This window comes from Panthera tigris, chromosome A2, assembly GCF_018350195.1.
Source record: "Panthera tigris isolate Pti1 chromosome A2, P.tigris_Pti1_mat1.1, whole genome shotgun sequence".
Taxonomy (NCBI): domain Eukaryota; kingdom Metazoa; phylum Chordata; class Mammalia; order Carnivora; family Felidae; genus Panthera; species Panthera tigris.
Window position 1 is genome coordinate 37023474 of NC_056661.1, and position 26162 is coordinate 37049635.

General features: G+C 43.3%; 1 protein-coding gene across 2 annotated transcripts in view; it reads left to right on the forward strand.

Annotated features, from left to right (window-relative positions):
- Positions 1-1851: 1851 nt before the first annotated feature.
- MITF (melanocyte inducing transcription factor) overlaps positions 1852-26162 on the forward strand; it is a 220762-nt gene continuing 196451 nt past the window's right edge. For both annotated transcript variants that reach the window (XM_007076633.2, XM_007076634.2), the window contains exon 1: positions 1852-2096. In XM_007076633.2, coding sequence (XP_007076695.2) covers positions 1993-2096 — 104 coding nt within the window. In that variant the 5' untranslated portion in view covers positions 1852-1992. The remainder of the gene's footprint in view (positions 2097-26162) is intronic.

Below are 26162 nucleotides of genomic sequence, written 5' to 3' on the forward strand. Positions count from 1 at the left end.
AGGTTCAAAGGAGAACTTTTAATCATGTTACTGTCCTGTGTCCATCCCTAAAGGAATCACTGTGGCTAAGGAAAAGGGGTCATTCAATGGTCAGGATTAAATCACATACCCACTCTCACTGGGTGGTAGATGGCGCTCTAAATGACAAATGTGTCACATGTGACGGAAGAGGAGTTTTCCCCAACTCAGAGTAGGATGAGACTAGAAGAAAAGGTGCAGGGGAAAAATAGCAGCTGTATGTGCCTCAGGGCAACCTCAGCTCAGAGCTCTGTAGCCTACAGATCCCTCTGGAAGGTGCACTTGTCTGGTGGTAAGTTCAGGGCTCTTAGTTTTCTTGATAGTTTTTTCCCCTTCACGTTTGGTCCCTTTGGTCTAGTAGGTCACTACTTGATATGAGTGCCATAATGGGCTGTTCCATTTCAGTTCTAAAGACGTTACACAGTGCAGTTCTAACATGAAATTCTTGATAGCCTTTAAGGGGTCAATGGAATTCTGGGAGATGCCCAATCATTAATCCAAACTTCTTAGAATTTTATCCTAGCATGTCATTTAGTTTAATACTTCTGGAAGGAAAAACTCACAGATGAAATGTTAGTCTGAACGGAATATGTTTAAGATATTATTTATTTTTAAGATATTTACCTTAAAGAAAAATAAAAGAATGACCAGGAAGCATCATTTTTAAAGACTACACATCACCTTCCCTTGCATTTGACCTTGCAACATCTTCAAAAACAGGTTTGCTAATCTCCTCTTTTACAGATGAAGAAATTGAGGCTTCTAGGAATCAATGACGTGCCCAAGATTACACAGTGCTTTAGACAGGATTTCAGGATTTCACCTCTGAGTCTCATAACTTTAAATACCACCCTCTCTCTACTGCCTCCCTGATGCCTTAAGACATTTTTTAGAAGAAAGAACACATTCTACTGGAAGTAATCAGAGGAAAGGTCTGGAAGTAAACATGAGCCATAACTGAGCTTTTTATTCTGTTACCTAAATGAGTGATGGGAAGCTCCGGCGGGAGGATGACACTCATACAGTTTACGCACCCCCAAGTTCACTCCTGAATTGTTAGGACAATCTTGTTTGAACTCCCAGACAAGTGAGAAATTAAAAGCAGACAGTGACGACTCTGTTAACTTGGTGCCTTTTAAATTAACCGGACCTTTCAAGTGCTGCTTTAGATTAAAAGTGGCTAATTGGATAAAGGGAGCAGAGCCACTCAGCTGGATGGATAGTATTGTAAAAGCTCAGACTGAGTTACAGAAAAGGAACGCACAAGAATAATTTTTACGATAATGTTTTAATTATAAAGTGAAGGCAAATTCCTCCACTCTATTCCAATCCGAGGACAAGGTAATATGTCACCGCGGCGCTGAAAAGCATACAGGCTGATAGATAGTTAGGTCCTTTTATTTTAAGGCAGGCTTGAAGGCAAAAACTTTCTAGTGCCAAAACCCTTCACGATTAAAAAAAAAATTTTTTTTTAAAGGATTTGGCGTGCCCTCGCAAATATCTGCACAGGGAGTAGGGCTGACGGTAGGAGAGCAAGGCTGAGGCCATTCTTATTAATATTAAATAGCCACGTCCGTATCCTTGAAGCAAGAGAGGAGAGAGGAGGGAGAGGAGCTGCTGACATTGACAATGAATCCAAACAGGAGTTGCAATAGCGGTGTCCACCACGTTGCCTCTGCCCCCGCCTGGCCTTCTGGGAGTTGTAGTTTTCACGGGAGCGGCTCCCCTGGAAAGCCAGGAACGCCCCGTCCGGACCGAACTACAGATCCCAGGCTGCGCGCGGCCGCCCGCCCCTCCCTCCCGGGTGCGAGTGTAAACTCGCCGCGCCGGGGCGGGTGGCCGCGCGCGGGTAAGCGGGCTGAGCTGGGCACTGCGCGGGGGCACACCGCTCGGGGGACCCAGGCCCCGCCACCTTCCCTCCGCCCCAGGCTCTGTTCTCACTTTTGAGCAGTGGAAGGACGGGAAGCGGGAGCCATGCAGTCGGAATCGGGGATTGTGCCGGATTTCGAAGTCGGGGAGGAGTTTCACGAAGAGCCCAAAACCTATTACGAACTCAAAAGTCAACCTCTGAAGAGCAGGTGAGTGGTGACAGCTGGAGGGAGGCGCGGACCGCGGCTGGGGGCCCCGTGCCCCACACCGTGGGGCGAGGAAAGCCGGTTGTCCGGGCTCTGGGACAAGGACCCCGTGTCCTTGCCCGGGGGCAGAGGGCGAACTGCCCCCGCAGTTGGGGGGCCGCGTCCGCCCGGGCGGTGCGCCGCCGGGGGCTCCGTTCAAGTGCGCTGCGGGGGCGTCGCAGGCAGCCTACGACCGCCGGCCCAGGTGAGGGGTCCCTGGGCACTGCATACTGGCCGCTGAGACCGGGTGGGGGCAGGGGAGCGACCGGGCGAGCAGGTGGGGGAGGAGGAGCGCGGGAACCGGACGCTGTCCCGGTGGGAAGGAGGAAAAAAGAGTTTCTAGTGAACCTCTTTTCTGAAGATCCCGGCGGGCTGAGTACTCGGAGAGGGAGTGCTTGGGGTGGATTGAAACGCGACGTTGATGGAAGCAATTAATTCTTTGGGTCTCCTCCTCGGAGTCGGGCTCCTCCGGGAAAGTCCGCCCCTGGCCGCCTCCAGGTGATGTTTCCCGGAGCCCCGCCTCTCACCTTGCCCACCCGGGCACGGCGGCTCGGGCGGGTCGGGGGCAGCGGGTGGGCGTGTCACCTCGTTCAGATTAAACAACTCCCTGGGCACTAGAGTCCCATTCAAATCCAGGCCTTCCCTGGAGGGAAAAAAAAGAAGCCTCGTAACTGGAGGGTATTGGGACAGACCTGCTTGGCAGGGCCCCTGCTTGGCAGCGACACGCGTTTAATTTGCAGGGGAGTTCAAAAACTTTTTGGAGAGAAGTGAAGACACCCGCTGGTCTGGCGCCCCACCACCTCTAGTGCCCATTTCTTATGCTACCTCCGTTCCCACTCCGTTCTGTCGGAACGGGTTGGGTATCTTTCTTTCTCTGTCCGGGGGCCGCTCCAGACATTTCCCGTGTTTACGAAGAGGGACATGGTCATTGGAGGTTGTGATAGTAGAGAAGGGTTTATGTCCACCCCTCTCAGTTCTGAAATAAGGTGAAGCTATAGCTGGAGGGTTAAGCAGTGCTTCTGCACACCCATCTCAAACCTTCCTGCCTGCCCCTCACGTGGGTAAAGTCAGGGTGAACGGACCTGGCTGGCAGAGGGGGAGGAGGGTTCAGTAATCAGGGTGAATGAAGAGAAGGACAACTGGCCGGGGGGTGAAGTAGTACATAGTCCAGTCTTTGCTTCTGGGGTGCACGGGGCTCCTGTTTGCTCTAGCCGCAGGCAGAGCCAGGTTTGTTTCCTTCGGGGCTGCGTCAGGACTCTGAGTCCAAGTTGGGGAAGAAAATCTGGGAACGGCGTATCCACTTCCCCAGGTTGCTGAAGCAGCCTCTTTGCAGTCGCTTCACAGTGATTGGAAGGAAATGCAGTTAGATGCCTACAAGCAGCCTTTAGTTGATGGTTTCTCTTCATAATGGCTGTTTTGTGTGTGAGAGGAGATTGTGTGTGTTGGGGGTGGGGGGTTTTGAGTAATATTGTGTGAAGGGTATTGTTGGTTATGCTCATTGGGGCTTTATGTGCATTCGGCTGAAGGGACCAGTGTTTTACTGAGCAGTCTCTGCTTTTGCTTCTATAAGCAAATGCTTACATGGCCAGAATGAGGGAGTGAGTGTTTGAGTGTGTGTCTGTAGTCCTGAAAGAAATGAATTAACCGGACTGTTTGGAACATTTTTGATGGGAGCTGATACATAACATTAAATGAGTTTGAGAGAGTGAGGAAAATACCATCTGGAAAAACCCAAATGAGTGCCATGAAACTCATGTTGAAGGATTTGGGCCTGTTCTTTTTCAGAGTCGGCAAAAAATTACTTGCAAGGGTGAGCGTCCTCGGTAGCTAGCTAGCATGTGTAAGGAAAAATGTGGCTACGTGGGAAGCAATGGCTTCACACGTTGAAGCTAGAAACAGGTGCGGGACAGAACCGGTATGGAGAGGAATGCTAAATTAAAAAAGTTGTTGTAAAACTTGTCTGTGGAGCAGACACATGCTCTTTGAAATAAACCAGTTAAATAAAATCTGTGAATAAATATATGGGGTTGGCAAAATTTCCCTATACTGTTTTCCACAGTTGTCTAACTTATTGTCATCGGCATCTGTTGTGTGACTTTAAAAGGGCTACATGTTGTTGGGGGCCTCCTCATGGCTTTTTGTCTGAAGTCTTTGCCAGGGTATCTCCTTTCTTGCAACTCTTGGTTGGAAAAAGTAGAATTTGAAAGGTCAAGACTGCTGTAGCCATTTCGTCTCTCAGTTATATTCCCTAGATCGTCTCTTGGAGTTGAAAATATGTTCAGAATCTGCCCCCCTCTCAGCAGGTCCCCTGCTACCACTTTGGTCCAAGTCCTCACCAGCCCGTGCCATGGTTATTGCAGTAGCCTCTTGCTTTCTACTGTTACCCCTTCCGGTGGATTTTCTATGTGACAGCCACAGTGTTCCTGTTAAAATTGGTTCTCAGGCAGGATAGATATTGCTGCCCTCCCCAGGGGTCATTTGACAATGTCTGGAGAGATTTTTCGTTGTCAGAATGGAAGGGTGTTGGTACTGGTCTTTAGTACATAGAGCCCTGAGATGCTGCTAAACTTTCTGTAATGGACAAGGTAGCAGCAGAGAATTATCTGGCCCTGAACTGTCACCGCTGAGGCTGAGAAACTGTGGCTTAAAACGTGCCACATCATGTCGTTCTCTGCTTAAAACTCTCCAGTGGCTCCTAGTTTCAGTAACACTCGAGATCCTTTAAACGGCAAAAGGCAGCCTGTATGGTCAAGTTCCCTGTCAGCTTCCTTGCTGTCCCGGAACACTCTGGGCTCCTCCACCATAAGGCCTTTGTATGTTGTACTTGGCTGGTGCCTCTGCCTGGCCCATCCTTTGCCCAGAGAGCCACAGGACTCACTACCTCACCAACTTCAGGTCCTTTAATATTCCTAGCAGGCCTACCTTGACCTCACTAGGTACAATCACTATCCCTCCAGACTCTCATCTTCCTTGCCCTGTACTATTTTTTCCATTGTACATCTATTATAACCGACTCTCATTTCTACTATGTTTATAATAGGTTCCTCCACGCTAGACTGCCAGCTTCAAGGGAGCAGAGATTTCTGTCTGTTCCTTGTTTACTGTTGTGTCCCTAGAGTCTAGAGCAGAGTTTCTCAACCTCAGTGCAATTGACATTTCATGCTGGATTACCCTTTGTTGTGGGCGCCGTCCCGGCCATTGCAGGATGTTGACCAGCACCCCTGGCCTCCGTCTACTAGAGGCCACTAGCGCCCTACTCCCAACTGTGACGTCCAGAAACATCTCCAGACACTGCCAAATGTCCCTGAAGGGTACAGTCACGCCTGCTTAGAACAATTAGCCTTGAACATTGCCTGGCACGGGAATGATTTGTTGTTTGAACAGGTGTTGCTTTCTCCCTTAGGAGTCCACCCAGGATGGGGTGCTTGGTTCTGATTTTGCCTTCAACCTGGCGGCCTTTTAAAGTAGGTATCCATCAGGGTCTCTCCAAAGTGGAGATTATATATTCTTCATTTGGGATGAGCTCGGATGTGCAGGTGTTTCATGAGGAAAGACACGTTTTCATTCCTAACCGAGACCTCCTGGCCTTTAGGAGTGTGAGGCTGCTGGAATTAGATCACGTGACCCTCCTTTTGGTCATAGTCACTGGCAAATCTGCAGTGGAGGAAGACACACGATGAGGAAAGGTTCTAATGAAGAATTGTTTGCAGTGTGGTTCCCCCAGCAAGATTTTTGAAGCCTCTGTGTGTTCTCCTGGGAGTGAGCTCTGAATGGAGGGCGGCAGGGGAAATGTGCCGAATTTCAAGGGTGAACCCAGAATTCACACGCTGATGCAGTCACATCAGGGAAACAAATGTGGAGCTGTTAAATGAGCTCCTATCAGTGTAGGCACTCTCTCTAGGTCTTTGGGACCTGAAAACAGCATTTTATTTTATTTTATTTTATTTTATTTTATTTTATTTTATTTTATTTTATTTTATTAAAAAAATTTTTTTTTAAGTTTATTTATTTTTGAGACAGAGAGAGACAGAGCATGAACAGGGGAGGGGCAGAGAGAGAGGGAGACACAGAATCCGAAGCAGGCTCCAGATTCTGAGCCATCAGCCCAGAGCCCAACGCGGGGCTCGAACTCACGGACTGCGAGATCGTGACCTGAGCTGAAGTCGGACGCTTAACTGACTGAGCCACTCAGGTGCCCCTGAAAACAGCATTTTAAAACATGTTAGCCTCTGTCAGGTTTATGGTCCTCTTATTCGATTGACTGGGTGCACAATTCTGTGGCTTTGTACTTGCTAATGCCCTTTTCCTGGACAGACTTCAAACTTGGCCTAATCTAGTTCCAGTTTCTTCTGTCAGAATTTTAGTTATGTTTCAGATAACTGTTGTTTAACTTCCTGCAAATTAGAAATGGGAATGAGGGCAAGTCTTGGGTTTATTATGGCAGGACAGGATACAGCGGTGGTTTCCGAAAGCTGATTCCTGGAGACATGTGTGAAGTTTTCACAGGTTTGTGGTGAATGAGAAAGACAACGACTGTTGTGTCACACGCGCACATACACGTGTTTTGGGATAAGGCCACTGCCATTTCTTGGATTTATTCTGAGAGTTTCTCTCCTGTCTTCGTAGTAAAACTACCCTTTGTTTTATGAAATGATAATCCATTCTTGGCAAAATACAGCTGTCAGTCTTTTACTGGTTTCTGAGAGTTGTCTTGATTTTTCTGCCAGTCCAGTCTGCAGGGAATTGTCAGCATTATTCTGGCATCACTGTCTCCAGCTAGCTGAGACCTTAGGCAGGCTGGGTCTAACTAACTTTAGTTTCCTCATCTGACAAATGGCGGCCTGCGTCCTAAGGGGTCTTAGGAACATTCGCTGTCATGTTGACTGTGGAAGAGTATTAGCCTGGTGCCTGGCCCATAGTAAGGGTTCAGTAAAATGTTAGCAAGTGGTGTTCTTGGTGTTATTTCTTTATTACTTAACAGTGAATCCTGACATTCCATGAAGCATTTGCATGTGGTTGTCCTTGGCTTTCTACCTTAAGGCCAGGGTTGTTCGTGAACAACAACCGATCTCCTAATGAATACTACTGCCACCTAATGTTTAGATTTTTTTTTTTTTTTTTTTACATTTTATATTTTTGATCCAACCCATAAAAATTTATGCCGGTTAAAAAAAAAAAAGCAATTGTGGCATCAGTACCTACAGAAAACTTCATATTCAACATGTGTCTGTTGAGCCCTGTGCAAATTGCTTGTGTAAATTAATACCAGTAAACGTAGCTAACATCTATTGAGCATGCATCATGTGTCAGTGCCTATTCTACGTGTTTTTATGTGTGTGGACTTAATATTTGCACACCTGCGAGAGATGATATGATGAATAACAACATTAATGATCTTAATTATATTTTTAAAACTGGTAATTCTTAACGCAGTGCTTACTACCTGCCAGGACCAAGTCTGAATATTTTACTTGTGTTAATTCAGTTAGTTTTCACGTCCACCCTGGGTGTCTGTGCTTTTATTATTCTTATTTTCCAGAGGAAGAAACCAAGGCACAGCAAGTAGATGGGCCCAGGTTTAACCTGAGGCCATCTGGTTCTAGCCCCAGGGTCTTGTCCACTAGCCTGTACCGCCGTGTAAAAGGCACTGTGCACGACAGCAGAAATGGAGAGGAACATCATTCTGCATCTTCTCTAGAACTCTCAGTGGGTGGAGCACCTGGGGGGCTCCATCCGTTACGCGTCTGGCTTCAGCTCAGGTGATGATCTCATGGTTCATGAGTTTGAGCCCTGCATCCGGCTCACTGCTGTCAGCACCAGGCTGGCATCGGATCCTCTATCTCCCTCTCTCTCTGCCCTTCCCTGGCTTGTTCTCTCTCTCCAAATAAATAAATAAACTTAACTTAAAAAAAAAAGTCTCTGGGTGAAGGAAAGAACACATGGATCCAGCTAACCATTCAAGACAGAGTGTGACCTCATGGGAAGGTGGGCATCAACAGTGGCCATTTCCTAGAGGACGGGAAATAGGAGGCCAGTTTTGTGAACGAGCAGGGCTCTATGAGTTTGGCCTGGAAGTTCAAGCAATACTCAAGCATATTTCTCTATAACATTAAATAAGATGTTAGACACTCTGGAAGACATATCCTAAAATAGACTTCTGGGGTTTTGGTTGCCTTTCAAATGTTTAAGCAGACTCTCAGACCTTCCTCATGGTCTGGGAGCTCCTGGTGGTGGCAGAGATCTGATGCGCGTGAACAGGTTCAGAGGGGGCTGTCCTGAAGTGCTGTGCCCACGGCTCTGTCACTTAACTGTGACGTGTGTGCTTGAGACACTTAGCTTCGAGGAGCCTCAATTTCCTTACCTGTAAAATGGGGCCAACATACTATTGGTAGAAGTTTTAATTTTTTTTAAAAAATTTAATGTTTATTTATTCTTGAGAGGTGTGAGCAGAGGAGGGGCAGAGAGAGAGGGAGACACAGAATCCGAAGCAGCCTCCAGGCCCTGAGCTGTCAGTGCAGAGCCCGAAGCGGTCTTGAACTCACGAACCATGAGATCAGGACCTGAGCCAAAGTCGGATGCTTAACCGACTGAGGCACCCCTATTGGTAGAAGTTTTGAACTGGAAATAGAATCTGTGAAAATGCTTTACAGAGTGCCTAGCACACATCAGTAATAAAACTCCTTCTTTTCTACTTTACCACGGTAATTTTTTCCTTCCTCATAACAATAACTAAGAGGCAATCTCCGAAGCAAAAGAGGCAAGATCGAGGTGCCTCATGCTGGCAGATGTTCAACTCTTCTTATGCAAATTAGTTTTGTGGTATGATTAGATGGAAAATTTGATTAAAGTGGATTCTAAGTGTTGGTTCTGTGTGTTATTGGAGATTTCCCTTTCCTGAGTCCTATTTATAGAATTTATTTAAGCGTGTGTATGTGTGTGTGTGTGTGTGTGTGTGTGTGTGTGTGTGTGTGTGTTTAAATCCCTTTGAGTTCTGCGGTGCAGTTTGCACAGGCTGATGTTTATATCTGCTCCAGTTGTGCAAGAAGTGGAAAATATCCTTTTTTTAGAACAGGTCACATGTGCTTACTGTCAGGAATAGGACCTCAGTGTAAAAAAATGTATCTTGGGACAAATCAAAGTTACTAAATTTCTCCCTCCAACTGCTTTGTTTCAGAACTGGCAGTATTAGGATAAATAATAGGAAAAAAAACCCACTTGGCTATTTTTTTTTTGTCATTTTTCAAGGACAATAAGCAAGAATTTCACTTGTGTGTGTGTGTGTGTGTGTGTGTGTGTGTGTATGTGTGTTTGTGTGTTTTAAGTATAAAATGTACTTTGGTGTTATGTTCATCTCATCAAAGTAAATTGTAAAAATATGTTTGACTGCCTTCCAAATACACATAATTTGGAGAAAATAATCAAGAAGGTGGGTCAAAGATATTAAATGCTGTTACTACAGGCTTTTGATATTGTAAAGTCAAGTTTACAGTTTATACGGAGGTTTTTGTGAGGCAAGTGAACATTGTGTACTCGAGGTAGGGCAAGAGGGAGTCATGCAGTCTGAGTCTTGATGGGGGCAGATAGAGGCTGAGGGCAGGGAGCCGTGTAAGCAGGTCTGGGTCTCTTTTCCAGTTCCTTCCTCCCTGCCTGCGCTCTCTGTTCCTCAGGATTTGGGGAGAGGCCCGGGCTCCTCATTTCTCTAGGTTGCTTCTTAAATGTGGCTCCCTTAATTCTTTGCTACATCATTGCCTCCTGTGGCCCTCTATGCATGCCACAGAGAATAGAGTACGCCTTTGTGGTGTCCACGCAAGACATCTGTCTTGAGATTCAGAACCGTGAGGTTTTTGTCTTCAAGTGCCTAAATTCCCAGGGTTCTCAAGCTCTGGGCACTGCCCAGAGTGTGTTGCAGATGGTAACCCATTGGCTGTTTTCCACCTGAGTTGGAAGTTGAGCCGGGGGAGGAGTGGAGTAAAGGTGAGAGAAAAACCCGTAGGGAAGTAAGTAAATGGTACCTCAGAATCATGAGGGCCCTGGTATCCTCCCCAAGGTGCATCGAAAACATCCCTCGGTCACTTTTAGCAGGGGCAGTAGAGCTTTGGGTCAGAAGGACCTGGATTTATTTGTTTTTTGTTTTGTTTTTTTCTTTTTCCCTTCCCTCCCTCCTTTCTCTCTCTTCTCACAGCAGTTATTTATTAAGCGCCTCTGGTGTGTCAGGCTCTGTGCTGGCCAGAGGGGATCAAAGGTAGAACCAGATAGGCAAGGTTCCCACCACCATGGTGCATCCATGTTGGAGATGAGAACACAGTTAACGATGTGCCAAATAAATGCACAATATAATTTTTGTTGCTGAAGAGGGAGTAATTGATATAGTGTGATTAGGAAACACAGGGGCTTTTTAGAATGGGTCTGATATCAGGAATCACCTCATGGAGGAGGTGATTTTGAGGCAAGGCTTGAATGCCTGAAATAAGTGTGCAAATCTTGGTGCTTCCCCTCCCTAGCTGTATGACTTTGGACCAGTTGCCCAACTTCTTTGAATCTCAGTTCCTTCTTTTGTAAAATGGGGCAATAACTACCTTATAAGGCTGCTGTGAAGATAAAAAGTATCACTTGTAAAGCAGCTAACGTTAGGCTTTACCTTATAGGTGCTCAGGGAGATGCATTGGAAGGGTTTAAGGTCATAAATTGAATAGTGGAGAAAAATACAGACGTTAATCTTCCCTGCAATTGTTTATAACTTGGTTTTAAGTGTTTTCCTAATGTTGAGTGAGTCAGAGATTTATGGTTGTCTTTATAAACCTACCCTCGGACTGAAAGTGAAGATGGGTCTTGTTCTTTTTATTATCCTTTTTTTTCCTCCGGGATCATCTTACTTGAGTTGTCCCCTTGCTCTTCTCACTGTTGTCACATTGAGATTATTCATGTTTGACCATGCTTTCACGTAGGAATGGTTTCTGGCTGGGTTTTGAAGTAATATTTGGTATATAGGACAAGTCCAAGGGCTCTTGGAGAAAAACGCAGAGCTTAAGATTCATTTAAGAAAATACACACGCGTACCACAACCAACTCTTCTGGAACTCCTGACTCGCAGTCCTATGTTTCGACCCCTAGATCATGCTTCCTGTCCACACTGAGGTGAAAGAAGCCTCTCCTCCCACACAGCACCTCGCAGCTTTGGTCAGTGTTGACATCTACAGGCAATAGCGTGTGTTTTTAATTCAGCAACTTAAAACGAAAATCTTCAAAGCTTTTGAATTCCAGTAGCTGCGTTCTTTGATTCAAGTACCCATGGAGTGGTGACTTTTAAAAGGAAATATCCTGGGTCATGTGAGAACAAACATTTTAAATCCAAATGCAACGACTTACAAGTCTCTGGAGTACATTGGTAGAATCCTGTTCTTCTATAAGAAAATTGTGGGTTGTTGAGCAACTTCAGGAAGGCATGTGTAGCCTTCACCCTTTCCACCCCCACCCCTTCCCCAAAGTGGGATAACTTGCTGAATCATTCACATGCATTTGTCTGTTTTCCTATGTGATCAAGGGCAGAATGGGAAAAGTGGTGGTCGCCGCTGTTGGGCATGCGTAACTTGTTTTTGTAGAACACATTTTCTCTCTAGGAGGCTTAACTTGTGTCAGTGAGAAGAAGGTTTGAAGCAGGGAGGATTCATTTCTCCTGATGGCTGAGATTATATATGAAATTATGGGCTGACAGATAGGACTGCTATGTTGACTTCAGTACCTTTATTATAAAATGTTCCTAGGTACTAACTCGTTTCAAGAAGTATGTTTTTCAGAACATACCTTTTATTTTTCTAACTGGAGATTTGAACGTTGGTGGAAAGAAAAGGAAAGATGATTTTCCTGATTAACTTGGAACCTAGCACAGTCCTCACAGAGCCTACCAGAGGACCTCAATGAGATATGGCCATGCTGTTCGTGTTGCATGCCTCTGTCCCAAGCAGCTGGAGGTAGTACTCTAAAATTGAGTCTGTGAACAGACACACAGATATTGTAACAATCCCTTCTCCATCAAAAGAACTGGGTACAGTTTTGCTTTATTTTTCAGCATTTGAAGTTTTTCAATAAAAGATGGAAAGGTACTATTTCAGGGTTAGCTTTGCTTTATTGTATTACTGAGCCTGCATAACAGCACCATCTAAATTTAGAACATTGGCACCTTGGCCAGTAGAACCCTTTGCAACTAATTTATAATGTTTTTGGCAGAGAATAGCTATGAATAAACATGAAAATAGTATTGGCCAGGTAGGGTCATTTACTTTCAAGAGAAGAGGATGACACCAGCCAGGCGTTCTTGAAAATTCCCTTTATTTATTTTTGAAGGAAGAGCTTGCGGTAGCTTAGTAAAACAGCCTCTAAAAATATAAGCAACTAGTGCGATTCCTGGTGACATTCCAAATAAATAGTTTGTCCATTTGCTGCAAGGAAGCATGCCTGGAGAGTCACTTGAGAGATTGGCACTGGCTTGTGTATTGGACGATTGGTGTGTGCAGACTTTTTGGAACCATACCTTGCATCATTTAGCAAAGTCATTTGTCCATTCATCTTTAGGTAGATAAACACTAATAATGTTTTATCTAAGTAAATGCTGTGTGTGTATGTGCTAAATGATGGGATAATGGAACGCAGCTTTAATGACACTGATTATGTATGGAAGCTTTAAATCTTTGTTGATTCAGAAACAAACAAGAAGGTTTGATGGCTCTTGCTTGGTCATAGCATCATAATCACCAACAGGCACGATTTAACAGCAGGAGGCTGAATGGCAAGGACAATTAATTGGGGTTTGTTTTTGGAGTCAGTGGTACTGACTGGAGTCAGTCATTTCTGCTGGTCCAGTGGACCCCTCTTTCTCACACTTGGGTTCATATACATGACATCTTTCTAATCACTTCTCACTGGCAGCCAACTTCCCTTTCTTTACGTGTTTCCCCTAGGGGACACTTCTGCCTGCCCTTAATCTCCTTTCCAAATTCTTGCAACAATCCCTTCCCACATGCTCGGCCCATACTTCAGTTTTGTGGCTCCGGGAGTGGAGGATTTGCCACAGGCCCGGCCACGTTTCTTTTTCAGGGAGACTGGTTTTGGGGAGGTACATGTTGACTAGTGAAAATGAATCCCAGGATTTTGCTAGGGTGCTAACAGAAAGAGATTCTCCCTTTATTTTCATTGATCTTGAATTTGGGAAGATGTTGAGGTTTAGAATGAAACCATACCTTGTAGACAGAGAAAAAACAAGTTTTTAAATTAGGTTAACTTTGTGACACCTGGGTGGATCAGTCGGTGGCGCATCTGGCTCTTGATTTTGGCTCAGGTCATGATCCCAGGGTCATGGGATCAAGCCCCACATTGGGCTCTGCACTGGGTGTAGAGCTCGCTTAAGAGTCTCTCTCTCTCTTGGGGCACCTGGGTGGCCAAGTCCGTTAAATGTCAGACTTTGGCTCAGGTCATGATCTCACAGTTCATGGGTTCAGGCCCCGCATCAGGTTCTGTGCCGATGCTGGAGCCTGGAGTCTGCTTTGGATTCTGTGTCTCCCTCTCTCTCTCTCTCTCTCTCCCCTTCCCCTGCTCATGCACCTGCTCTCTCTCTAAATAAAACATTGAAAAAAAAGATTCTGTCTTTCCCTCTGCCCCCTCCCCCACTCAAATGGGCAGCTTGACAGGCAGCTTTCCTCCACATGGCAAACCAACTACTCAGTCTCCTTCCATCTTCTGGTTTTCCCGTTGCCTAGGGCCCTGGAGTCTTATGTCTGGTGGTAGAAAGGAAAAGAAGAGAAGGCATAACTAAGGTCCACAAATGACAAGCATCGTTTTTGCTCAAATTCTATTGGCAAGGACCAGACTCACGTCTTTTTCTGGTTACAGGGGTGGGAGCTGGGAAAAACAGACCCCAGCTGGACAGCGACACCTCCGTGCTAGAAAGGAGCATACAATTTTGGTGGATGGCTAGCTATCATTGCCATGATCCTGGTAGGAGTGTTTTCACCTCTGGACCAAGTTAGGCCTCTCCTTGGAGTCTTCTCCAATTAATTGTGTATTTAACCAATAAATTCCTTTTCTAAGTAAATATATTTAGTTTGGATCTTCTGCCACCTCCATGGAGACTGTTCCAGCTTATGCATTGTCTGAATCCCACCTTTCTGCACTGCTTCCTATTCCACATTTATTGAGCAAAATCACCACCCCACCTCCCCACAAAGCAAGACATCCACCACTACTACCACCTGAGTGCAGCAGTTTTCAAAATGTAACCCTCAGGCTTGTTAGGAATGCAAATTCTCAGATTCCACTGCAGACCTGTTGAATCAGAAATCAGTGGTGGGTCCCACTTGTCTGAGCAAGTCCCCCACAGTTGGTGGTACTTCCTCATGTTTGAGAAACACTACCCCAGTGCTTTCACCATAAATCCTTTGTCTCCATATTGAGTTATTCGCCTCTTTCTGTTTTGGAATGAAATACTTACTGGGTTAGAATACATTGAGTAAAAAAATGGGGTGCTGCTTGTTATGATCAGGCTAGAGGTGATCCTTGACAGTAATTCCTCACTGATTAAAAACCAAAAACCAAAAACTTTGCCTTCTAGGAAGTTAGCTTTCAGGTCTACATTAGTGAAAACAGGTAGGATTCTTGGTTTTCTAAATGTGATTTTTGGGTGACTTGAAGTTAACTTTAAGCTTTACTGCCATCAGGAGCCCTGGCCCACATCTCAAAAGAGGGTTGTAATCTAGACTCAGAGTGTGAAGCTTGAATCGTGCTGCAGTCACTTGACTGAAAAGATATGGTTGAGAAACAGGGTGATGATGATTTTGAGCATGCCTGCATGACCAAATTGTTTTTCACAAAACTTCTGCTGAATAAAATTTGAAATACGGCTTTCAGCCTGTTTTCCCATCTTAATGAATTCCAGACAGTTTGCAGAGCGTAGGAGCTTCCAAAACAGAGGGACAGAATGGCTGGGACCCGCCAGCCTCTGTCTTGTCACAGTGGGGGTGTTGTGACTTCGCAGAGTTGTTCCCCTTGTTCTGAATCTCACCTGGCTGTTCACTTCTCTGATGGAGAGGTATAGACTGTAACAGGGAAGGGCAAGGCCAAGGTTGTCAGACAAATAGAGCCTATAGAAAATTTCCAGACTCCTTACTTTAGCAGGAAACTCAACCTACCCTTATGTATTTAGACCCAAGCATTTTTCTTTTCCTTCCTTCCTTCCTTCCTTCCTTCCTTCCTTCCTTCCTTCCTTCCTTCCTCTTTTCTCTTTTCTTTTCTTTCTTTTCTTTTCTCTTTTTTTCTCTTTTCTTTTCTTTTCTTTTTTCTTTTCTTTTCTTCCTTTTCTTTCCTACATGCTGATCTTCTCCAGAGAAAAGACCCTCACCTCTTTTTGTGAACTGGTTAAAAGCCCAAACCCATCTAAAAAGTCTGAAGTTCTGGGTTTAACTTCCAGAATAAGACAGATTTTTAACTTAAATTCCAATATGATGATCTATTAGCTTTTTTATAGTTGGGCAAGTTTTGCTTGTAGCTTCTGTTTCAATAGAGGGCTAAATGGGGTTCATGGATGATAGTATGATCTAGGCTATAGGGTAATTGTGTGAATTAAAAAGAAATAGGTGGGTAAAGTGCTGGGCCCAAAGCCTGGCTCTTGCTGCTTAATACCTGGTTCCCACATTTTGGTTCCCTTTGCATCCATGCGTCAAAAAAGGTTTTGACTTGAAATGACACTTTAGTAGGCAGGAAAAGAAGAGGGTCCAAAGAAGCGAAGGGGGAGCCCTAAATGATTCGTAAACTGGACAATCAGCATCAGGATCTTTGAGAGTTGATGCAGATCAAGTAGTGGTGAAGCGTGGGGAGCCTAGCAGGGCGTTTTTCAAAGATGGTGCCTGCTGTTTATAGGTAAGGCGTTACTTTTGTGGCCAGAACAATCTTTGCCTTTATCAACATGTTTCCTTTCATCATAATTACAGACTGTAGCTAGGTGGAAGAATAAATAATAAGATGCACTAATTGAGGTGTCACAACATTGAACAGTATAGCAGCTGGTCTGTATTGCACTTGACACACGGGTATCTGTCATTCCTAACTGTCATGTTTCATCTTTGCCTCTAGTGAGTGCCTGCTTCATCTTTTCACATTTAACTTGGCAGCCTCTTTGGCTGCCTCTTGGATAGTTGTCTTTATCCAATATAAGCCACAATGCCCTGTGTTCTTGAACCTCAAAATCTTTGTTATCTTTTATTGTTTTAAGATTTTTCCCTCCTTGTTGCAATGTATAGCTATTTTTGAGACTAGACCCTAAGTTTTATTTATTTATTTATTTATTTATTTATTCATTTTTAAGACACTGTTTAATTTATGCTTGCTTTTTACCCTTCATTCTGAACTTTCGGAAAACTTGATTGCTAAAGTCCCTCTCATTTGTATGAGCCATTTCATTCAACCAGTGGGTTTCCATCTACTGGTTAAATGGATCCTGTGATAAAACTTAAATGTTGTACATCACACATCAATATGATAGCTTAACTGTCTTTTAGTTTTTTTCCCCTTTATTAAGGTATAGTTGACAAATAAGAATTATATATATTTAAGGTGTGCAGCTTGATTTTTTGCTGTGTGTATACGTTGTGGAACGATCTCCACAAGATAGCTTGCTTTTCTTGAGCCTCAGAAAGTTTCCCCCTCAAACCTAGGGCCAAACTGGTCACTAGAAAGCAGAAAGGGGGGTTAGCCCCAATAGTGACCATCTGTCTTAGGAAAAACATTCACCTGATACTGCAAACATAGGTGGTTGCCTTCATTGTTACGGCTTTGATGTGTTACATGGATAATGAGGTCACCTGCCTCATCAGATCTCTGAAGATTCAGTGAGGTAATAAGGACTCTCTATAGGAAAGGGGCAGTAGATGCCGGCTCTCTGTCGGTGCCCGATTGCCCTACCATTCCTGCCGTGCCACCATTATGTCTGTCTCGGCTTGCCAAGCTCCCATGTGCTATTGCTGGTCATTGCCATTAGAATTTAGGGGTTTACATACGAATCAAAGAAGTGGTTAATCTGTGCAGGGGCTTTGACTCTACCATTGTGTTGTCACTGTTAAGTAAATAAATAATTGGATTCTCCATAGCTTAAAACCCCCAGCCATATAGTCAATTTACAAATATTGGGGATATATGCAGCAAGTCTTCAGACCTGTACTAGCACTCATGTTTCTCCCAGGAATCTGCCAGAACACTTCCCCCAGCTATCAGCTGTTGTGTGCAGAGGAATGGAACTAATTTGATTACCAATTAATGGGAGACATGTTTTGGAAGAATCCATGCACACATTCATACCGGTACATACTGGATTCTCAAGGCAGTGTTTTTCAGAGTGTTTGCATCTTTTCTCTGGTATTACCATGACTAATCAAAACTTCACTCTTGGTTAAACAATTCCCGTCCTGAGTCTTATAAAGAAACAGCAAAAATGACAGTTTTCCTCTTTCCCTGTGATTGAAACACACACACACACACACACACACACACACACACAGCCACATGCACACACGGAAGCAAAAGTCCATAGAGGGAGATGCTTTTGAGTAGAGCCAGTGTGCTGTGAGAAGTAATGAACACAGGGGAGAATGAAGTCTGAGGATTGTCAGATGTGCACAGTCTGAGGGCTTCTGAGCTCTGTGTTTTTGTGAGAGGGCAGGATGAATCAGGTGCGTAGGGTAGAGTTGAGAGTTAGCACACCCATAACTAGGGGAAGAGCCAACCATTGGCCATGGACAGGGCAGTTTGGGAAGTTTTCAGAGTCGATTTAATTCTTGGGCATCTAAATAGGTGGATGTTAAGAGATCTGACACTTTACTCTTACTTTCTCAGAGTCATGGTTTGGGAATGATTGGCAGGATCTTTGGGCCAATGTTCCCTGTCCTCTGAGGTAAAATGATATTCAGTAAGTATTTGTTAAGCTCACTGTGGAGTCAGGGGATAATGTTGAGCATATACCTTTGTCATCTTTGGCAAATGAGTGGCCACTGAGGGATGGTATGCAACCCAGATCAAGCCATCAAGGGCTAGGGGTGTACTCTTTCTGGGATCGGGAAAAGAGCCCACTTGGTGGTCACATCAGTTACCCTCTGAAAGAAATGTATTTTAAACGGATATTCGCTGAAGAGAGCCTTCAGCTGTCACTTCACTTGAAGCTCTTATTTAAAAGATAATGAGTATTTCATTTTATTTTATTTTTTAAAAATGTTTTTATTTATTTTTGAGAGAGAGAGACAGAGCGCGAGCAGGGGAGGGGCAGAGGGAGAGAGACACACACAGAATCAGAAGAAGGATCCAGGCTCTGAGCTGTCAGCACAGGGCCCGACACAGGGCTCTAACCCACGAACCGTGAGATTATGACCTGAGCTGAAGCCGGATGCTTAACCGACTGAGCCACCCAGGCGCCCCAGATAATGAGTATTTTAAGAAATCAAGCATCTTCTGCCTACAAGTAGGTACTTTATTGTCTGTCAATTCTCACTTGAGAGAGGCCCAGTGACAATGGGGAATTTGTTCACTGAACATCTCCAGAATCCAGGATAGCAAGAGCCCAATAAATAATTGCTGAATAAAAGTGACCAAAATGATGAGGTGTTTCTGGTGTGCAAGAAGGGGTCAGTAGCTCTTGGAAAGTCGGTTAAGCTCTTTAAGGAAAATGCAAGAAGTTATTTTGACTTTTTTTCTTATTAGCTATGGGCCCTTAAGTTTTTCTGAGGCTTATTTTTCTCCCTTAAAATATGGGAGTGGTCGTATTCCTTCTTAGCAGAGCTGTGAAGATTATAGAAGGTAATGTGTAACACACCCGGTGTATGTAAACACCTGATTAGGCTAGTAGTGGCCATGAGTGTTATTGCTACTATGGGTGCTCAGAGATGAAATAAATATACAGTCTGTTCTTGTTATCTGTGACAGTTAGGTTCTACAAAGCCATTCATTTAGGGAGCACTGAGCCATTGCTCCTAGAGGAAGGACACAGTTGGGTTCCTAGGAGCCTCTGGTTACATTTTTGTCACCTGATTGATCCATAACGTTGTTTTATGTGTGTTTCTGTTTAAAGACACTTTATTTAACATATATTATTGATTAATTAATATTGAACTCAAGGCTAACACCGCTGTAATTCACACTTTATTGAACCTTATTCAACACATGTATTTTCTGGGCAAGCCACATCACAGCCTTCTTATGTAGAGTAACACTAGATAACACTTCAGTGCTGGTCTTTAAGCAAGTAGGTGAATTTGCAAATAGCGAATCCATGCACAATGAGGGTTGACTGTATTAAAAATTGTTTTCTTGAATCTTTCTCTAGCAGTTCTTTCTCTGAAGAACTTAAAACACGCTCATTTGGGAAAACATTTTCAAACACTGTTTTCCTCCAACCTTGTTGCAGGTTCTACATGAAACCTCATTAATGAAGCTTTTCTAAGCACTAGATCTTCAATTTTTATGTTTATTTGCCAATAAAAATGGCCCATTACTTCCAAATTTTTAAAGTTGAGTGGGATTGTTCAGATATGTTACTTTTCATTTTGATATATTTCTACCATTCTTTAGGAAGTGGAGTGTGAGAGTGAGGACCTGGAAAAAGAGCACAGAGATATTACAGGGGCCACTGTTGATGACATGGAAATTCTGGTGTAGGGAGTTTCTGAAGAAACTGGACTCATCTTACTCATGGCCTAGAAGACGATGGTGATGATTTTGACTTCTCGTATTGCAAATTAGCATATTATAAGGATCAGCATGGTTATTGTTACAAACATTACTTGAGCACTTGTTGGGAGTGCTTGAAATTCTTTTAAGAAAGGAGAGAAGAAAAGAATTGTTTTCAGTGGGTCCAGTAGTTTCAGGTTGCCTAGGAGACAGATCACCAAATTTAACAACAGCAAAGAAACCCAAACACCAATGATAGTAACACCAGCACCTACCATTTTTGAAGCCCTTACTACAGTGTGTGTCTTGTAGTGGTTCTTTAATCTCTTATGCTTTGAGGAAACAAACTCGCTGGGATTAAAGTTTTACCTTTCATATGTCACCCACCTTGTGCATCTTCCTACTGTACTTATGTGTAGTATAAAAATAATAGCTTGTTTAGTTTGTATGCATGTGCACATGTGTGCATGTGTGTGTCTAACTAAGTCCTGGGATCAGGAAGGTACCTGTGTACATTTTTTTCCCCAGATTTTTCCTGTGTTAGAAAAGTCAAGATGCTGAAAGAGAAGGAATGAATAATTCAGATCTAGTTGAATTAAAAACATATTAAGACACCTCCTATCTACCAGGCACTGTGTGAAACATTTGAAATGCCTCCTATAATTTAATTCTAATATGAGGTAGGTAGGATCCCATTTTATAGATGAACAAGCTAAGCTTGGCCGTCTTCATTTCAGTCATTTCCTGAAGCCATTCAAATAAGGGTGGAAGCAAGACTTAAACTGAGGACTGTCTGACTTCAAAGCTCACCCTCTCTAACTGCCATACTGCAGTAGTTACTGCATATATTGGGGTGCAGAGAGGGAGGCAGGGTAGGAAGTGATCTGGGGTGACAAGTCATGTTGATTTTGGAATAGCAAGAGGACTAGGTTTCTGATGAAGCAAAGACAGACTCTGGGTGTGGTTGGACATCTGTATCCAAGATAAATAGGTCTATCTATTAAAGGTAGTCCTTTGTTTTCAAAGCTGTTTCTAAAGAAAGAAAGGTGTGAGGCTGTGAGGACTCCAAGAAAGGTAGCAAAAGGTGGGATGGTGGACGCTTAATTATTCACAAGGATATGGTATGTAAGTTGTAGGTGTTCCTCATTCCTCATTCCAGATCTTCAGATTTTCCTTGCTGATGACATCAAGAAGTCTTGTCTACATACCCATCCTTAAGGCCTGCCACTGAACATAGAGCTCCTAACATCTTGATGTTTTTCACTTATCTTTCTCTCCTTATCTCTCCCTCCCTCCTCAACTTGACTGGTTAATTGCTTTTCCTGTGTGTCTTCATAAAGTTGTAGCTAGTTTATTCCATTCTGGACTGTTTATCTTTGAATGCCAAAGGTCTTGAAACATCATAATGTTGTGTAATGAACATAACTTCTGCCTTGACATGTGGGTGTTAAGAGCATTAGTCATTGCAAAGTATTGAGTTAAATATTTTCAATAAAAAGATATAATGATCTAATAGAGAAGAAGGAGTTATAAAAATACTAGTTGGTGACTTTACTGGTGGACTATATATTTAGTGGGTTCCATCAGTGATGGGCTAGAGATTCACAGAATGAACATAAAAACATTCTTACTCCATATTAGTGGGAGAGGAGAAAGATCAACAATAGGAAAAAAGCACTTGATTCTCTTAAATACTGAGAAAAAGGCAGGCTATCAGATTTTCCAATGCTTTTGCTCTCGATTTACTTCTTTTTTTTTTTTTAATTTTTTTTTTCAACATTTATTTATTTTTGGGACAGAGAGAGACAGAGCATGAACGGGGGAGGGGCAGAGAGAGAGGGAGACACAGAATCGGAAACAGGCTCCAGGCTCCGAGCCATCAGCCCAGAGCCTGACGCGGGGCTGGAACTCACGGACTGCGAGATCGTGACCTGGCTGAAGTCGGACGCCCAACCGACTGCGCCACCCAGGCGCCCCTCGATTTACTTCTTCACATGCACCTTTAACTACCCCAAGAAATGTTGGAGATGACCATGAGATAGTTACCATAGGCACTCCTGGGAGGCCTCTTGCTGGAAAGCCCTTAGCTTTGTAATGATGTCTTCTTTTTTTTAGAAAGCCATCAGGGCATCCCTTGCAGCACCATCTGAGAGCCAGGGCCTTCCTGAGCAAACAAGGTGTTTCTTTACCCGTGGAGTTGATTTTATTGAGAGTTTTGGTCAGCATTAGTCATTGTGAAACTATGTACCTGCTGTCCTGGTTTATCTCTGTAGACATCTCCCTGAGGCAGAAGATTGAGTCCTCATCTCTCCAGGTCTCTGGGCATCTAAAGATGTTGGAGGTGCCCTGGTTTGCTTCTTGCTGGGGAGTGTGTAGTAGGTACCGGTCTTCTCTGATGGAATATTGCCTAGATGAGTGACAATCCATTTAACAGGTTGATGTGCTCTCTTGTTCCTTGGGGAGGTTTAAACCAGTGACACTGTGCGCTAACTCTCCCTTACCTTGCCGGCAGTCTTCAGTCATTCCAGTAGATAACTTCTGAGCTAAATACCTTTTCTTTCCTAGAGAGGCTATAAACAAGGAAATTAATATCGGAGTAGAAGGCCTAAACTCTGTCTATGGCTGCCAATAAAAACTTCTCAACAAGACTGGATGTTATCAAACGATGTCCAAATTAAAAAAAAACAAAAAAAAACAAAAAAAACAAAAACGCAGGAGACAATTTTTTCCTAGTATGATACCTTTTACCAATGGATAATTGTTTTCGTGATCATGTTAGGCAATGAGGCCATTTTTGTGGTTGGGGAGTGTGTGGAGTGCGTGGAGGGGAGATCTATTTTCACGAGGTTTCCTTGCATTTGTGGCGATATTTTTGGAAGGATTATTGATCTCTGGTCCTCCCGTGTAGGATTTTGAATGTAATTGCTATGCTTATTAACTGAATCTATAGTTAAGAAAGTAGTGTTGAATGGGAGCCAAGGAACCTGTTGATGTAAAGTCTGTTTTACCTTTTATGATTCCCATCATTTAGCACCTCCCTCCTTCCTGGCTCAATCCCCTGTCATTTTAAGTAGGCAGCAATTACTGGTTTACTAAAGAAGCTGGCTCCTGCTGCCAAGGATCCTATTAATTATCACTCTATCTCTAATTTAGCCTTACTAGTGTTGAGAGAAGGTGCATGTAAGCGTGTGGCAGAGCAGTTGCAATCACATCTTCTTTGTAGTAATCTCCTTTCTGAGACGGTTCAGCGGACTCAATGTTCAGCCAAAGGGCCGCGGAGGCCCTGGTGAGTGTTTTCACCTCTCTTCTGTAGGTTGTTTCGTAGGTCAAGTTCGGGGTGGTTTTCTTCTCCCTTTGACTCTGACCTCAGTAAAAGCTAATGCTTGGCATTTATGTTGGGAATTCAGACCTACTTCTGGTCTGCCTGTGAACTCAGATGGGACACCTTGAAAATACTATGGTGGTTTCCCCGAGAGCTATTTTCTCTACCTGGGAAAAGGAGAGCATGGAATTGACCCCCTGCCTGCCTTCAAGAAGGTAATGCAAACGCTAACGAAGGTAACTCAGTTCACAGGTTGTTTTATAGCAGATTTTTTAAAAAGAGAGTGGCGTGCTTGATAGAATATCGAGTCTTGGCTTCTTATCGTTCATCAATGGCTAGATCGCTTGCTGTTTGTTTTTAGAAATGTTCAGTTCGCTTGTTTGAGTGAACCTTTTTTTCAGACGTTCCACTGGATCATTGGATTAGGTTTGGAGTGCCTAAGCTTCCTTTTCCACTTTTTTTTTTTTTTGTTGTTATTTTTGGCAGTGTTGGTGTTTGAAGCTGTTGAAGTGATTCACTGCAAAGTGAATTAATTTTCCACATTTTCAAATGTGTTTTCCAGTCGCCCCCAAGTTTCTTTTCCCCTCTCATATGATTCTGCAGTTGTAGTTCTGTCGTTCTTGCTGGATTATATATAAATGCTGATGTCACCGAATTTCTTAAATTACAGCTGGTGGGGATTAACAGAAATTGTAAAAGAATACCACTTCCTCATTTTGCTCCCTTCTTGACTAATTATTGTCCTTTCAAGTCCTGTCGGAGGATGGGGATTTGGAAGTAAGTTCTCTGTCCTCAAGTCAGAACAGCAATTTTCATTTTCCTTTTTTTCTGTTAAATCTTGTTTTTCAAAAATCATCTCGAGTTACGGATGCTACTTGCATATGCCCTTTAATAACCCCGACAGACTCTCCCCACTCATGACCTTGCATGCTCGGTTGTCTTCTATCCCGGGTGAAGGGTTTTGAATACTTCCCTTAAGTAAGTTTCCTTATATAGAATATTTTTACTCAACAGTCTTTTGCCAGCTCCAGACAGTTACTGGTATTAGGTGGAGAGTTGTGATTCATTTGTTATGTTTTTCCACAGCCTTTTGTTTCTCAAGGAACGCCGACTTCTTTCCCCATTGTTTTCTTGTTTCGAATCTTCTATGTTCTTTGCGAGAGTTCTGTTTGCTTGACACTCTCAAACATTTATTTTTCTGACCTTCTAGCCCTTGGTCTAGGAGTTGGAGCCCAGAACCCAGGCTTTCTGGTTCCCGGTTTGTGGTGTGAGTGATGGCTCCCTAAACCTTGTCCTGGGAATTCTCTGGACTTCAGGGCAGAATATCAGAGGCCACCTGGAAGTGTGTATAAATGGTGGCTGAGCACTGCATGGCTGTGGTATTGATTGAATTGCAGTCCCGTGGAAACAGAAATAGAAAGGGTTCAGCATTTGCACTTTCCTCTGGTGGTGTTTTTGCTTATTTTGTGTATTTGGAAAAGGCAGCCGTATGCAAACTGCTGACTTACTATTTTCCCTGGAATGGAAACCATTTGGATTATTTCAATGAGTTTTAGCTAAGATTTGTTTGTTCACAGTATTAGTTTTGTTTTCTGGTGTCCTGTTTAGAATAAGACCAGAATGTGTCTTTTTACTTTATGGAAATAAGTGCTAGTTGGTAACTTGGGATTTTGCAAAACAACGTGAATTTGAAAAATTATGTTTACTTCAGAGTCAAAATGGAAACTCTGTAGTGAAAATTCTAGGTACTTAAATATTTCCATTTTGGGTCACTTTCTTTGAAAAAAAATTTTTTGATTAAATTATTTAAGGTTTCAGAGGAGTCTCTTTCTGGTGAATTTTTCCTACTAATTATTTTTTTCTAATTTTTAGAAAAGAAAATGAGATTAAATAGAAGAATTATAGGACACAAATCACACGTTCCATACTATTTGATGGAGGATGGAAAATGATGACGTGTACTTTTCTGTCGCCTTTGAGGATTGAGTGAATCTAGTTCAACTTTTAGTGGTGAGGTTTAGATTAGGAATAAATATAGAATTTCCTTACTATAAGAACTATTAAGCACAGGTTTGAGTTCCTGAGTATAAGTTATGACTGTTCAGCCTCTGGAAAACGTGCACTGTAAGATCTGTATGTTCTTAGCCAACACTTGCTTCCAACATTGTGATGTTAAATTCTTTGAATTGAGATGAGAATGGTATAGCTATCTGCAAAATATTTCAAATATCATCACAGAGCTTTTGGTTAAATGTGAGTTTCAGAAAGCTTGGATAAATAGAATAAAGGTCAGGAAGGATAGAATAGTTATGAATTGATTTAATTGTTGGGAATGAATTATTGTTTTAAAAAGAGTTTTTATATCTATTTAGATGACTACATCTAAGAAAATGGGCATTTAATAGTTGAGGGGAGGTGGGAATTGGAAACATATCATGAGGTAGTAAGAGGATCTATGGATGAGGCGCCAAATATATGGTACAGTTTACTAGGTTGATGACTGTGAATGTTTTTGTTCATTTTATCCCAACAAATGGCACCATGCAGTACCTAATAGTTACTGAATACATGCTTAATGAATGAATGTTTTGGGAGGCCTGGATTCAGGGTCAGTTGTGCCACTAACTAATCCTGCGACCCTGAGCTAACCACTTATGGGAACTCTGTCTCCTCTTATGTATAGTGACGGATAAGGACTAGATCAGGGTGGCTGTGTGTTCCTCTGCGGCCCCTTCCCCCAGCTACACCATGGTAGATGATCGCCTTGCTCTGTCCGATGAACCTGGGAGGAGCCTTAGGCCCTTCTGAATTCAGTGTGCGAGGCTTTCACAACTCATCATGGATACTACAGGGGAAACGTACTTGTTATTTCGGAAGTACCTTCTCTCTGAGGTCCCTTGATTTGGGGTCATTTTCTTTTTGATACCTCAAGCCCACTTACAGATAGGGAATAGTCTATGAAGTTTCTTGGTTAGCATGCGTTCGCTCAAAAATGCAATAACAATATCATA